Genomic DNA, 13,890 nt, shown 5'->3' with positions numbered 1-13,890 from the left:
ACCCCTCTGAGGCCACCCACCCCCGTGGCACCTACAGGGTGACAGCCTTGGAGGGGGTGCCGTGCCGTGGACTTCGCCCACCCTGGAAAGTGGAACGCGGAAGGGCCCGTGTGCTGCAGGGGTGCTCCTCTGGGGGGATGGGCCCTGCAAGGCTGAACCCAGGGCCAGGGCCTCAGGGCCCCAAACCAAGTGTTCCACTTGGAGGGAACTTCTCTGCATTAATGTAGAGCCAGGAGACTCCCTTCCTCTCCCAGCCACCCTGGGTCTATCCCTGCTGGGCAGGTACTAAGGCACTGGCAACCAAGACTGTCCCTCCTGACAGACTCTGTGGCCCTGAGCAGCTCTCGCCCACGAGTCTCCATCACCACGGCTGCCACACCATCCCCTCTGGGAGGGCTCGAGCACACCTCGGTCAGAGCAGCAGTCAGCTCTGCAGTGAGCACCTTTGCACACGACCCCCTCCACACCAGACACGGGGCCCCCAGGGGTGCCACCCACCCTCAGCACTCAATGGGAGGTGGGGAAGGCCAGCTCCAGGGCCCTGATCAGCACTGTCAAGACCCAGGCGCATTGCGCCCACCACAGTTTTACATGCCTCGCCTGGCACCTGGGCCCTGGGTTAAGCACCTCTGAGGGGATTTTTCAAACCTCCATCTGTCTTTTGGCTGTTTAGACACTGTGACAAGGGATACACACATACACATGCACGCACACAGGCACATGCATGCAGGCACACACACGCAGGCATGCACACACATCCACGCAGGCACACCCACGCACACACATGCGCGCACACACACAGGCACATGCATGCAGGCACACACACGCAGGCATGCACACACATGCACACACATCCACGCAGGCACACCCACGCACACACATGCGCGCACACACACAGGCACATGCATGCAGGCACACACACGCAGGCATGCACACACATGCACACACAGCCACGCAGGCACACCCACGCGCACACATGCGCGCACACACACAGGCACATGCACGCAGGTGCACACACACGCATGCATGCATACGCACACGTACACAACCTCGCTCTGGGAACACGGCCCACATTCAACACCTATGAGATTAACTCACACTCAGAATCTTAAAGCAGTCATTTGATTTGCCACACAGGAGCGTAACCCAAGGCAGTATGTTGCTGTTATAAAACGAAATTAGTAAAATAAAAATTACCCTGCCTCCAAAGATACGTATTCTCTTACCTGTAGAATAAGTTCTTGAAGTTGAGACTGTTTCTGTTTTATTCTTTCAAGTCTCCTCTGTCTTTCCACCTTCAAAAACAAACCCCCCATGTGGAGAATCATCACAATTGTTCCATACAGTGCATTTTACAACCTGCATCCTCGCAGCGTCACCTATGTTTGCCTTGAATGTAATCGAAGGGATATGGGCAAATCTAGACATAGCAGGTGCCACAAGATACAGGTGAGTTTTTCTTCCATTTCTAAACTATACCTTCTCCCCTCTCCTCTCATTTCTTGGCTTTAACTATGGTATCTAAAAAGAAAACAAAAATCCCACAAACTAGGATTCAGAATTAACCTATGCTAGAGTTTAACATACTCTAGTGGGTCTGGGCCAACCATGCTCCCTCTCCTGACAGCCGAGACTGAGAAACGCAGGGAGACGTCTGCATGACCGTCTGCCAGCCGTGCGGACACAGAGAGCATACGGGCATGGAGCCCAGAGCCTTCTGAGTGACGGACAGCAAAAACATCCACACAGACTTGAAGGGAAATCAAGGTTGAAGGGCCACCTCTAAGTTCTGACACTCCTGAGCAGAGTTGGTGGGCAGACCAATCCACTTGATCTCCTTCTTCTCCTTGGAGATGATGTTCATGGCCATCAGCACGTTTAAGGCATCGTAGACGCGCCGTCTTATGTTCTTCTGGTCATAAGCCTGGGGATGACAGGGAGTGGATTTTCCAAATGATCCAAAAAAGCCTGTGGATCCCACCTTAAACTGTAGGCCACGTGTACCGGCTCGAAGGGGCACCCTGTTCACAGAGCTGTCACCCCAACATGGACTCAGGGAGCGCTCCCACCCTACAGATGATGCAGGGCAAGACAGGGCTGTGCGAAGCCCGAGTGTGTTCCAGGAGGGGAGCTGGGGGCTCTCGGGTGTCGAGCCCAGCGGGTGAGGAGGGCATGTCTGCATTTCTGGGCCGCTGGATGTGCAGAGCCAGCCCACGTGCTCGCTCACTGACGCTGACAGAGCATCATGCCAGCAAATGGACTGGGAAAAATTCTTTCATGCTGTACTTGGAATTTTCTGTATGGTTTTAACTGTTCCCAATATTAAAAGAGTAAAACGTGCCACACCACTTGGTTCTGCTACCCTGGCCTCTCGGCCCCCAGCACACACTTACTGACTCGTTTGGTAAAATGTGGTTGTCGGCAGCACTGAACTCCGCGACCAGCTCGTCCGCCACTTCGTTGTAGGAAGTGGTCCCTTTCCTCTGCACCTTCTCGCAGACCTTCATGGAGAAATGCCGCAGGCCCTTGCCATTCTTCTCTCCTTTCCTGTTGCGCTTCCTTCAAAATACAAAGGAAAAAAGAAGCGACTGTGAGCCCTCCTGAGCATCAGCCTGAATCGAGGAATGCTTTTACCTGAGAGCTGTGATGAGCTGCACAAAAAGGGGCCATATCCCACGGGCGCAGCAGATCCAACACGTGAGCAGGCCAGGACCCCCTAGCCCCAGCCCCCAGGCCCAGTGCTCCTGCAGGTCAGAAAGCGAGTGTCTCCCTAGCAGGCTGCACCTCTGTCCTTCCAAGTGTCAGGGAAAGCGGGAGGCATCCCCAGGACCCGAATCAGCATATGGAAGGCGTATCAGTACACCAAGCACTTCTTTTTTTTTTTTTACTTTTTTGAGACGGAGTCCCGCTTTGTAGCGGGCTGGAGTGCGGTGGCGCGATCTTGGCTCACTGCAACCTCCACCTCCTGGGTTCAAGCAATTCTCCTGCCTCAGCCTCCCAAGTAGCTGGGATTACAGGCGCCCGCCACCACACCTGGCTAATTTTTTTGTATTTTTAGTAGAGACAGGGTTTCAGCATGTTGGCCAGGATGGTCTCGATCTCTTGACCTCATCATCTGCCGGCTTCGGCCTCCCACAGGGCTGGGATTACAGGTGTGAGTCACAAGCACCACTTTTCTAAACAGGGCAACCAGAATCAGGAACTATGGGACATTTCAGTGTAAATTTGGGAATTTTTAGGACAAATTTCAGCAGGCTATAATTTCATACGGCTTGGGCTGTGATAGCCGCTTGACAACAGGTGCAAACCGCTAAGTGTTCTTCACATAGAGGGAAAGCCCAACTCTGTACACTCTGGTCAGTCCCCACGTGGCGGGAAAGGTCACCTGAGGCTCCCAGCTGGTGAAGCTTTGGGCACCGACACAGGCAGGTTTTTGTAGCTTTGCGTGTGTGTTTTTTTAAGGAAAGACACAGCTCATCAGATCTTGCTTTAGCGGAAGGAGCCGCTCTGGTGGGATCACTCATGGGGGCCGTAACCCCAGGTGCAGTAGAGGCTGAATTCAGGGGCAGTGGGTGAAATCCATCCCACGTGCTCCCAGCACAGACGATGAAAAGTCTCCAAGGTCCTGTGGCAAGTACAAGGCCAGCTTCTCCCCATCTTGGCCAAGAGCTACCAGCCCTTCAAAGAGCACTCACTATACCAGACACAAAGCAGGGTGGGCAGTGCCCAGCCCGACTTCTCCATGACCGAGGCAGTGCGCCTCGACTGCACACCTGTGCAGGGCACAATGATGGGTGAGTGTGATTTGGAGGCTGACATCAATGCGCATGGGAGCCCCACCGCGCAACTGTGTCACGCACGTGGCCCAGGAGAACGTGGAGGTGCGAACCGCAAGCAATCCTACAACTCTAAGGGTCCAGAGGGAAGTGCTCACCCGGCAGACCAAGGTGAGGAGTCGGAAGGCTGGTTCTGAGAGGCAAAGTGAGTGCTGGGGGTGTGTGGGCTTCCTACCACCAGGGTGTTTGACGCTGCCGGTCTCTGAGGCGTACCAATTACCTACAGTCAAAAAAGACAATTCAGACAGTCAGTCCCCGCCCACACGGCGAGGGTGCCACGCCCACCAACTGTTCGCTATCTGCAGCCACTGCGGAATTTCGTTAACCACAGTGAGCAGCCACGACGGAGCAGGAAAAACGTCCGGCGGTGGACGCTTTTGACACGGTGACGGCATCACTACACCTGTTCTGACTGTGGCTCATCTTCCTCCTGTCAGTCACAGGCATCTTCTCCAATTAGACAAAAGCAACAAGAAACTTTGACCGACCCAAACAAGCAAGAACAGGACAGGGCAGAGCGTGACCCTCAAACCGCACACAAGGCGCTAATGGTCGTTTAACGAGGGGGGCGGCACAGAATTCCACGCAGGGCACTTCGGCACGCTTCTGGTTTCCCTCCACCCTTTTACTTCCTTTTAGTAACATGGACAAGGATGACATTGTATCCTTCCGTGGTACTAAAAAGAGGCCTGAAACAAACCAAAAACAGCTCTCACAGGACAAAAGCACAGGCAGGTGACAGCCACCACCTGGTAGCCCTGTGCCCTGGGGCCCTGTCCGGGGGGCCCCTGCACCCGCAGCGACGTCAGGCAAGGAGGGAGGGCGACCAGCCCTGGGGGCGGAAGGTGGGGGGCTTCACGCACCCCCGGGGCTCACACACCTGGGCCTCTCTGGGGGAACCACCAGAGGCAAGGCCAGTGTGGACGCTGACCCACCCACCCCACCCCACAGCACACCCGAGGTATCCACAACTATCTCTTCCTCAAGGGACATGCTGGCTGGTGTGACTTTTGACAAGTTCTTATCACTTTGGTTCCTCAATGAATGTTTGAGTGCGAATACCTGGGCACCCTCGTATAGGCAAATACAACTCTGACTACTCTGACTTCAAAGACCTTGTGGCACGACTCTATCTAAACTGGAAACAGTATTTCTCAGTAAATGTTAAGTCATTCAATTCACCACAAATCCAAGTGCCTCAGCGACTGAACTGCTTGTGTGGACATGTGGCTTTCGCTAAAGGGATTGGAGCTGGACACCTGCATGCTGGCGGGGGGACTTCATGCGGCTGACGCCCTGAGCTGCTCTAAGCTGGGCCCCCCACCCCGGCTCCCCTTCTTACAGGGATAAATGCATCACCTGCGGTGGCCCTGGGAGCAGCTGAGGGGACACTTTCCAAGTATCCCCAGGCCAGATCGCCTGTCAGCTTCTGAGAAGAAAAGCATTTCAACAGGACCAATCTTTTTATTGACACTCATGTCTCCGATGATCAGAAATGCATCAGAGTGCGGCCTTCCGTGGATCACCCCGTTAGCAAGCCACGAAATCAAACTAGTGAATCTAGTGAATTTGCTGCAAAACGAAACCATACAAAAGATAAGTCTCCTGGGCATAGATAAATGTCCTGTGAAGCTTGTTTGGTTCAATATGTGTGTGTGTGTGTGTGTGTGTGTGCTGCTGGGGCACTGCGCCACGTGGCAGATCGAAACAGCTGACAAAAGGACCCTGCGACCCGGTTGCCTGCAAGCACACTGGCCCCACACGGCTTCCTGCGTTGAGTTCAGTGGATGCCGTTCTCCGGGAGTCGATGTGAGACTGAGAACCCGCCAGCTCCATGCCAGGCAGTGCTGGCTGGCTCTACGCATACCACACGCACAGGTACGGGGGGCTGGAGAATCCCACACAGGATTCTAACCCACCTCATGGGTCTACTCCCTTCCCCGGGAATCCCAGGACCACACAAGGCACTGGATCTTGGCCCCAAGACAAATGCCATCACTGTGCCACTGTCCTCCAGTCAGGAGCAAACCGACTCACGAAGAGTGGCTCTGACTCACAATGGGGAACATCCCGATAAACCCGCGTGGGCTAAAAACACCCTAAGTCGAAATGCACGTCATCCACCTCTCCTACTGCACATCACGGCTTAGCCAGTCTACCTTACATGTGCTCAGATCACGCACATTAGCCCAGTCGGGCCAAAGCATCTCACATAAAGCACACTCTAGATGACTGTGGATATCCCAGGAGACCCACTGAATACTGCACTCAAAGGGAAAAACAGGATGGTCGTGTGGGCACTGGAAGCCGTTTCCACTGAATGCGTGTTGCTTTCGGACCATCTTAAAGTCAAAAAATCACAGGTCAAACCCACTGTAAGTAGGAAGAAGAGAAAGCCAGAGGGCAGGTGCACACCAGGTGCTCAATGGTGCTCACCAACAGCCTTTCCTGGAAGACAGGACTCAGCACCCAGGGGCACCCTGAGACCAAGCCGCCAGTGCACCGGGAAAGCGTTGTTACGGAGGCCAGGTCTTACAGGAAGCCTCCCTACTCTCCTGCTTTAACTGCTCCCTGCGGAAGGCCCCATGTCATCAGGCCCATGCAGTGCTGGGCAAGGGTGCCTGCACCTTCCTCTGCGTGCCCTGCATGGCAGCTCCCCTCGCTGCGTTTCGCAGCACTGTCCCTGCTCCTCACCCATCACCTGCAGCTCACCAGCCCTGTGAGCTGAGTCAGCTTCACGGGGCGGCCTGGAGCCAGCCCTCCCAGGAATGAGACGCGGAGGCGTCACTCCCGGACCTGGCACAGGTGCGTTTCCTTCCTGGTGCACAGGAAGCCGGGTGAACTCAGGCCGGCCGCCTGTGCCACAGGATGCCTTCCGGCCTCCCATTCAACAGACATGGAGCAGGCTCCCAGCCTCACTTCCCTACACCAGGAGCCACACTCAACAGCCACAGGAGCCACAGCAACACACTGAAGCCCTGCAGGGCATGTGTGGGCAAAAGTGCAGGGAAAACAGGAACCAAGGAGGTGCCAGAGGGTGGATGGGTCAGTGCCGAGAAGGACAGTTCAGAGTTGGGCCCCTCGGAAAGGAGAGGTTTCGGAAGCAGAGGCCACACTAGCTGGAGTGGTGGGCAGAGACCCTGGAAGGGAGAAGTGGTCACAGCACAATGAGGGGTGCTGCCCAAAGTTGGGAGACAGTGGGTCTGACTCCAACCAGGGCTTTCCAGGAGATCCAGGAGCCCTCTGGGAGCAGGAGGCAGGCATGGGCTGCAAGGCGCCAGGGACACCCACTCCTTGGATTTAACGGTGGCTTCTCTGGAGGATGGGCTCTGCCCTCATGACTCCCCCACGCGCTTCTCGTGGGGGAGCAGAGGAGGTGACCCGGGCCCCACAGGTCACGAGGGGTCTTCTCTTCCTACTGTGCTCACGGCTGGAATCCAAGCTGTGCTTCAGAGAAGGTAAATGACATGGCTTCAAACACTGCCGTTTGATTCTAAAGCTTTTGCAGCTTCCATGCCAGCAGTTGCTAGGAAACGGAGCACGCGGTGTAAGCATCCCACAGTAGAGGACCTGCCAGAGGTCCACCTTGCCCGAGACCAGTCCTCCTCCCCTAGAAGCCCCCCTCACTGGCTCCACAGCGAACCCTGGTGTTTTAAAGCAGCGATCCCCTACCTTTTCAGTACTAGGGACCAGTTTTGTGGAAGACAGTTTTTCCACAGACCGGGGTGGGGGTGGTTTTGGGAAGAAACTGCTCCACCTCAGATCATCAGGCGTTCGGTTCTCATAAGGAGTGCCGCCTGGATCCTGCACGTGCTGTTCACAGTGGGGTTTGCGCGCCGCTGATCTGACAGGAGGCAGGGCTCAGGCAATCACCTCCTGCTGTGCAGCCGGCTTCCTAACAGGCCCAGGGGTTGGGGACTCCTGATTTAAGGAATCCCTTCTGCCCTAAGAGCACACTTTTTGCACCTTAATTTCACACACTCTAAAAACTGAGATTACAACGTCTCTGTGTAGCGTGACCCCACTCAGACACAGAATCCTAGAGATGGACTAAGGTTAACTGCAGTGTCCAGAGAGACATGGCCAGCAGTGCAGCTGCAAAGGAAAGGCCACTGTGACCACAGATGCCGCCTTCTGGGACAGAGGCCTGGGTGGGGGCTGCTTCTCGCGGGGGTCTCACACAGGCCGCTGCTCCTGCCGGCTGAGCATATCCATCCTGCACACCTTCCTGTGTGTGAGCTAAGCTTTGCAGCACTGCAGGTTTCACAAGCATTTGCACCTCAAAAGACCTTACCTTGACAAGCCCTGTGCCTGCTGGCTGGTGAAGGTCAGAGACCTAAAGAAACTCCCACCACTTTCACTCACATGCCCGGACTGAGCTCCACCCCTCGCATCAGAATGAGCCAGTCCCGTTTTTTGTCAACCTCTGGTATATAAAAAGGTTTAAGAGACATTTGCCATTTGTCAGCTTTAATTCCTATCACTGGGATTTTGCAAAGCATGAAATAGCAATGACAAGCTCCACCCGAACAGGTGAATTTAAATCAGGAACTAGACTTTCAGTGACGAAGTTTAAAGCACATCAGTAAGATAATCTTCTCATTCATTTTCCTCCAGTGTATTCAGACCGGCAGTAAAGACGGAAGTGGTGCTACAATTATTCACCCAGATAAAACTCTGCTATGATATACAGCACCTATAAAATCAACCTTATAATTCCCAATCAACTTATAATCAAATCTATAATCTAATTATAAAGCAAAACAAAAACTGAATTTTTAGCGTTTATCAAAATGGCATTTACTGAAAAGCCGTGATCAGCCGTGATCAGTTATATCAGCCGTATAACATGGAAGAGCTTCCACAAACCGCTACTTTTTTTCTTTTTTTTTTTTTTTTGAGACGGAGTCTCGCTCTGTCCACCAGGCTGGAGTGCAGTGGCGCTATCTTGGCTCACTGCAAGCTCCGCCTCCCGGGTTCCCGCCATTCTCCTGCCTCAGCCTCCTGAGTAGCTGGGACTACAGGCGCCCGCCACCTCGCCCGGCTTTTTTTATATATATATTTTTAGTAGAGATGGGGTTTCACCGTGGTCTCGATCTCCTGACCTTGTGATCCGCCTGCCTCAGCCTCCCAAAGTGCTGGGATTACAGGCGTGAGCCACCGCGCCCAGCCAAACCGCTACTTTCAATGGCCACAAAACTTCTGCAGAGCAAGGTTTCTGTCACTTCCCACTGGCAGGAAAGGGGCCATGAAAGCTGCATGGGACCTGGAACCACTCACTCAGGACAGCTGTGTGGGAGCACGCACGGGGTTGGGGAGAGCACGCATGGGGAGGGGGCGCGGGCAGGGGGCACGGGGGGGCGCAGGGAAGGCAATCCCGCTCACGTCCCTCAAGGGTGTGACCCACAAGCTGCTCTCTCTTACAACTCATATCCTAAGATCTGTTAAAGAGTCCAGAGAATTTCAAGGGTATTTAAATAAATGGAAATAGCAAGAATGCATATAAAATAAAGACTAAAGTGCAAAAATGACCAAAATATCCCTGGTATGTGGTCATTGTTCTCTGAAGAAAACATCATTAGACCAAAGGGAGATGCCCTAGACAACAGAAAACAGCTCAGTACAGAGAGCTCTCTACAGGGCCAGGGACACCTGAGAGACACGGGAGGACACCTGGGGACGCCTGAGAGACATCTGGGGACACCTGAGAGACATCTGGGGAGAACTGAGAGACACGTGAGGACACTTGGGGATGCCTGAGAGACACGTGAGGACACCTGGGGACGCCTGAGAGGCACCTGGGGACACCTGAGAGACATCTGGGGACACCTGAGAGACACAAGAGGACACCTGGGGATGCCTGAGAAACACGTGAGGATACCTGGGGATGTGCCTGAGAGACATGTGACGACACCTGGGGACACCTGAGAGACACGTGAGGATACCTGGGGATGCCTGAGACACGTGACGACACCTGGGGACACCTGAGAGACACATGAGGATACCTGGGGACGCCTGAGAGACACGGGAGGACACCTGGGGACACCTGAGAGACATGTGACGACACCTGGGGACACCTGAGAGACACGTGAGGATACCTGGGGATGCCTGAGACACGTGACGACACCTGGGGACACCTGAGAGACACAGGAGGACACCTGGGAATGCCTGAGAGACACCTGGGGACAGGTGAACGGACAGGTTCTCATCCCACCCAGAGGCGTTCGATCCTTGTAAGAGGACAGGGCCACAGCATAGGCAGCACGGGGTGAGGGGGTGGAGTGGACCAGGAGGCTGGGGTGCGAGAGGTGCTGCATCATAAAGCCCAGGGCTGGCAGGAACAGGGCTGGGACAGCTGCCCAGGCGGGGCCAGAGCATCATCTCAGGACCAGGAAGGAGCCCTCAGACACCATAAACAGGTCCCCAAGGAAGGACTGGAAGCCCGGCCTAGCCTTGGGGTGGCTGTGTCCCTCACCACCAGCTCCAGTCACAGCCGAACCTGCCCACCCAGTGCCTGGGGCCCCACTTCGGTGAGGTCAGGATTCTGTGCAGGCTCCTCGTCTCCAACAGCCTGCCACCGGCAAGAACACAGAGGGCGGACAGAGACAGGAAACAGCATTGTGAGAAGCGGCATCAGTTGGCCAGCAGCAGCCTGGGGAGGGGGATGCGCCATTTCCCAACGCCCATGCGCCCTCTCCTGTGCACAGCCGAGGGAGCAGCATCTGCCCTGTCATTGCCCCGAGGCCAAGGCACGGCCACGGCCAGGGCCCTGCCCCTACCTGGCTTCCCAGCCTGGTGTCGCCAGGAGGGCCACGGCCAACACTCGGCCACATCACGTAAGAAGCCCTTGTTAGATGAAGAGCTTTGAGCTCTGACACTAAGAGGAAGGTGCCTCTGACCGGGGCCACGGCCCCGCCCATCACCCTCCAGCTACTGGAAGGATGGCGCGGGCTGGGGCACGTCTCCCACAACAACACGCAGGCAGCTGCAGAGGGCCGTGGGCTCCCTGACGAGGGGAAGGCCCTATGCTGCAACCAGAGTCCAAACCCAGGCATGCCTGGGAACACCCCCAACCACACGGCTCACCCAACCCCGACCCGCACCAAGATCCCGACTGTCCACTCCTGCGGGAGCCTTACCACTTGCTGGGCAATGTTGACATTGGACTGTCCAAAGGTTTTTGGCAAGAGCTGCTTCCCGAGCGGGTTGACAGCGGAGGGGTGAACGGCCACGAGGGACACCACGCCTGCAACACAAGGACACCAGGTCAAGGGCGAGACTCCTTTTCCAAGTGAAGGCTAAAAGTGACCGTTCCAGCAAGACGGTGCTTCCAATTAGAGATGCTTAGCTTTCCCCACTTGTACTGTCTCAAATCCATGGCTCAAGTGCAAACACCTCCATGAAGCTTAATTCCCAATGTAAAACCGTAAGGGGAGGGCCGCAGGGCCGTGCTGACGCAACCCAGGTGACCCAGGCTGATCACCCACTGCTCTGGCCCCTCGGCGAGGTCTGCAGAATGTGCTGATGGGACCACGGCCGGGAAAAGTCTGTGATTCTGTGACAATTATGGAACAGAATTTTAAAACTAGAATTTTTATCCCAACATTTCTCTATGAGGCTGCAAACCTAGCATGGAAATCTGATAATCCACTTTTCCTTAGGAAGGAGAGCCACATTTGTTCCTAGGAAGGAGCGTGCCTTCCGCGGAGGCTGCGCCTCTAAACACGCAGGAGCCCTCAGAACACTGGTGAAGCAAGTGGGGACCCCTCTGCAGGAGACGTGAGGCCTCTCTCCTCTAACAGCGGAATGCAAAAGGTCCTAGGGACATAGCAGTGGACAAAGTCCTGGAACATTTACACAAAAATAGTAAAATGAAGCTAGTAATGATAAAGTTCAAAAACTGGCATCAGCAGGCAGAAAGAACAGAGGAACCCATAAACTAGGTGGTAGCGAGCACCCTGGGAAACAAGGTGGGAGGCCTGATGGCCAGCACAGCCCAGGAGGGGCGTTAGGCGGCCACACGGAGGGCAGCAAGGGGCTCGCAGTGCCCCGCCCCATGGCTGGGGGAGCTGAGCAGATGGCCCCCCATTTGAAAACGCACGATACCCTCAGGTGAAGACAAGACAGACTTTCGGGTCATGACAATATCAGGAAAGGAGAACTCCGCAATCTCGCCACACCTCAGGCCTCCCCAGACAGCCGCCCGTCCGACCTCGGGCCTCCCCCAACAGCCGGCCATCCGAGGAGCTGCAGGACCCTGGACTTCCCCACAGGCATCTCCCTTCATTCCCACCAGTCAGCACCAAATGACTCACAAATCATCGGAGTGAGACTTTCGAATACGTTGTCTTTGCGATTGGTTTCATTTTGGGGCCCTTTACAACCCTTTACAAGCCCTTTACATGCGTTCTAAAAACATCTACTGCTTTTTATGCATTTCTTTAAAATACACTAAAGAATGAATTTTGCTGCTACATAAGAACACTTACTAATTTCTCTTAATAACCTAAGTTGGCCGAGACAGATCCTTAGGAAGTGATTAAAAAGACATCTGCCTTTGATCCAACTGGGTTAAATGTATTTTTACCACCCAATATCAACACATATCTAAAATTCTTTTCTGGAACTAAAATAAGATGATCTGCTGTGGGGTAATTTTCTTCCAAAAATAAAGATGCGTATCCTAAGAAAAGCAAATATTTACTTTTTAACTGTTTTATATATGTGAAAGGTATTTTTATTTTAGAATATTCAATTGAAAAGTCAAGATTGTACATATTCAAAATGTACAAGTGATAATTTGATGCACATATACACTGTGTAATACTTACCAGAGAAAGGCATTTTAAAAGCAAACATAATATTCTACTATGCAGGGAATGATTTAAAATACACAAACACTTTTCAGATTCACATACAGATGAGTAAATAGTAAGCTTTCCAGAATATTTAGCTGATTCATTACAAAGATAACATCTCTTAAAATTTGCAAACGAGTCTCTGATTTCAAAAAATGTGGAGAAAGCAACAGACCTGTGAGTTCACAAAAGCCAGCGGCACCGTCACTCCCCATCAGCAGCCAGGCGGCTCTTCCCGCCCTGCATGGCCAGGCCACAGCATCACAGCGCCCGGCCACAGCGCCGCCCACCAGCACCACAGGTACTGTGCACTCAGGCATCTCAGTCTGGGGCTCCCCTTTCCTGCCCCAGCAGGGAGTGTGGGTAGGACTCGGGGATTCGGGTGGTGTTGGGGCTGTGGGACAGCAGTGCAGTTGAGACCCTCGGGGCATCCGGCCTGCCCTCCATCTGCTCCGCCCACAGGCCGGCTGGCTGGCCTGCCTACGCCATCTGTCCTTCCAACCAGGTCTCTCCCTCTGGGCCAGAAGCCAGCACCATGAGGCTGGGGGGTGTTGCTGAGGGTTTTCACAGCTAGGAAGGGGGAGAAACACACAGAGGGAAGAGGGTCCCTCCTCTGGCACCCAGCGCAGGATGAGTGCATGCAGGCAGGCGTCCAGGGCCCCCGAGCTTCCCCACTCACTCCTGCTGTCCACCTGGAGTCTGAGCCCCACACCAGTTGCAGGAAAAGGGTTTCGGAGCCCGAGGGCTTGCCAAGCACAGAGGGCCCCTCCCAGCCTAGACACAAACCAACAGAGGACCTCTGAGCAGCACGTCAACCAGCAGCACCCCTGGGTCACCAGCTGAGTCTCTACAGGACAGAGGGCAGGGTACGTGCATCAGTAACAGGGAGAAGAAAGAAATCCTGAGGCTGAGGGTGAGTACCCCCTGCCCCACACCAGAGCAGCATTTCAGAAGGGCCTTGAGACAGGGGCTGAGTTCGCACGCCCACCCAGCCAGTGAGCAGCAAGGCCTCTCTCTGAATACATCTCAGACCACACCCAGAAGTACAGGCTGGAAAGGGCAGTGACTTCTGGGGTCCAGAGCTGGGTGGGTGGCCTTTTTTTTTTTTTGAGATGGAGTCTCGCTCTGCTGCCCAGGCTGGAGTGCAGTGACATTATCTCGGCTCACTGCAACCTATGCCTCCCAGGTTCCAGCGA

At 54.4% G+C, this 13,890-nt stretch overlaps 1 protein-coding gene across 3 annotated transcripts in view; it reads right to left on the bottom strand.

The window, feature by feature from the left end:
- Window positions 1-1,052: 1,052 nt before the first annotated feature.
- LOC115894564 (transcription factor Dp-1-like) overlaps window positions 1,053-13,890 on the bottom strand; it is a 50,382-nt gene continuing 37,544 nt past the window's right edge. For all 3 annotated transcript variants that reach the window (XM_030922149.1, XM_030922148.1, XM_030922147.1), the window contains exons 4-8: window positions 10,976-11,082; window positions 3,935-4,056; window positions 2,394-2,559; window positions 1,781-1,924; window positions 1,053-1,295 (exon numbers count right to left, since the gene is read on the bottom strand). In XM_030922149.1, coding sequence (XP_030778009.1) covers window positions 1,194-1,295; window positions 1,781-1,924; window positions 2,394-2,559; window positions 3,935-4,056; window positions 10,976-11,082 — 641 coding nt within the window. In that variant the 3' untranslated portion in view covers window positions 1,053-1,193. The remainder of the gene's footprint in view (window positions 1,296-1,780; window positions 1,925-2,393; window positions 2,560-3,934; window positions 4,057-10,975; window positions 11,083-13,890) is intronic.

The sequence above is a fragment of the Rhinopithecus roxellana genome, chromosome 18 (genome assembly GCF_007565055.1).
Source record: "Rhinopithecus roxellana isolate Shanxi Qingling chromosome 18, ASM756505v1, whole genome shotgun sequence".
NCBI lineage: Eukaryota > Metazoa > Chordata > Mammalia > Primates > Cercopithecidae > Rhinopithecus > Rhinopithecus roxellana.
This window is presented reverse-complemented; position numbering and strand designations above follow the sequence as displayed.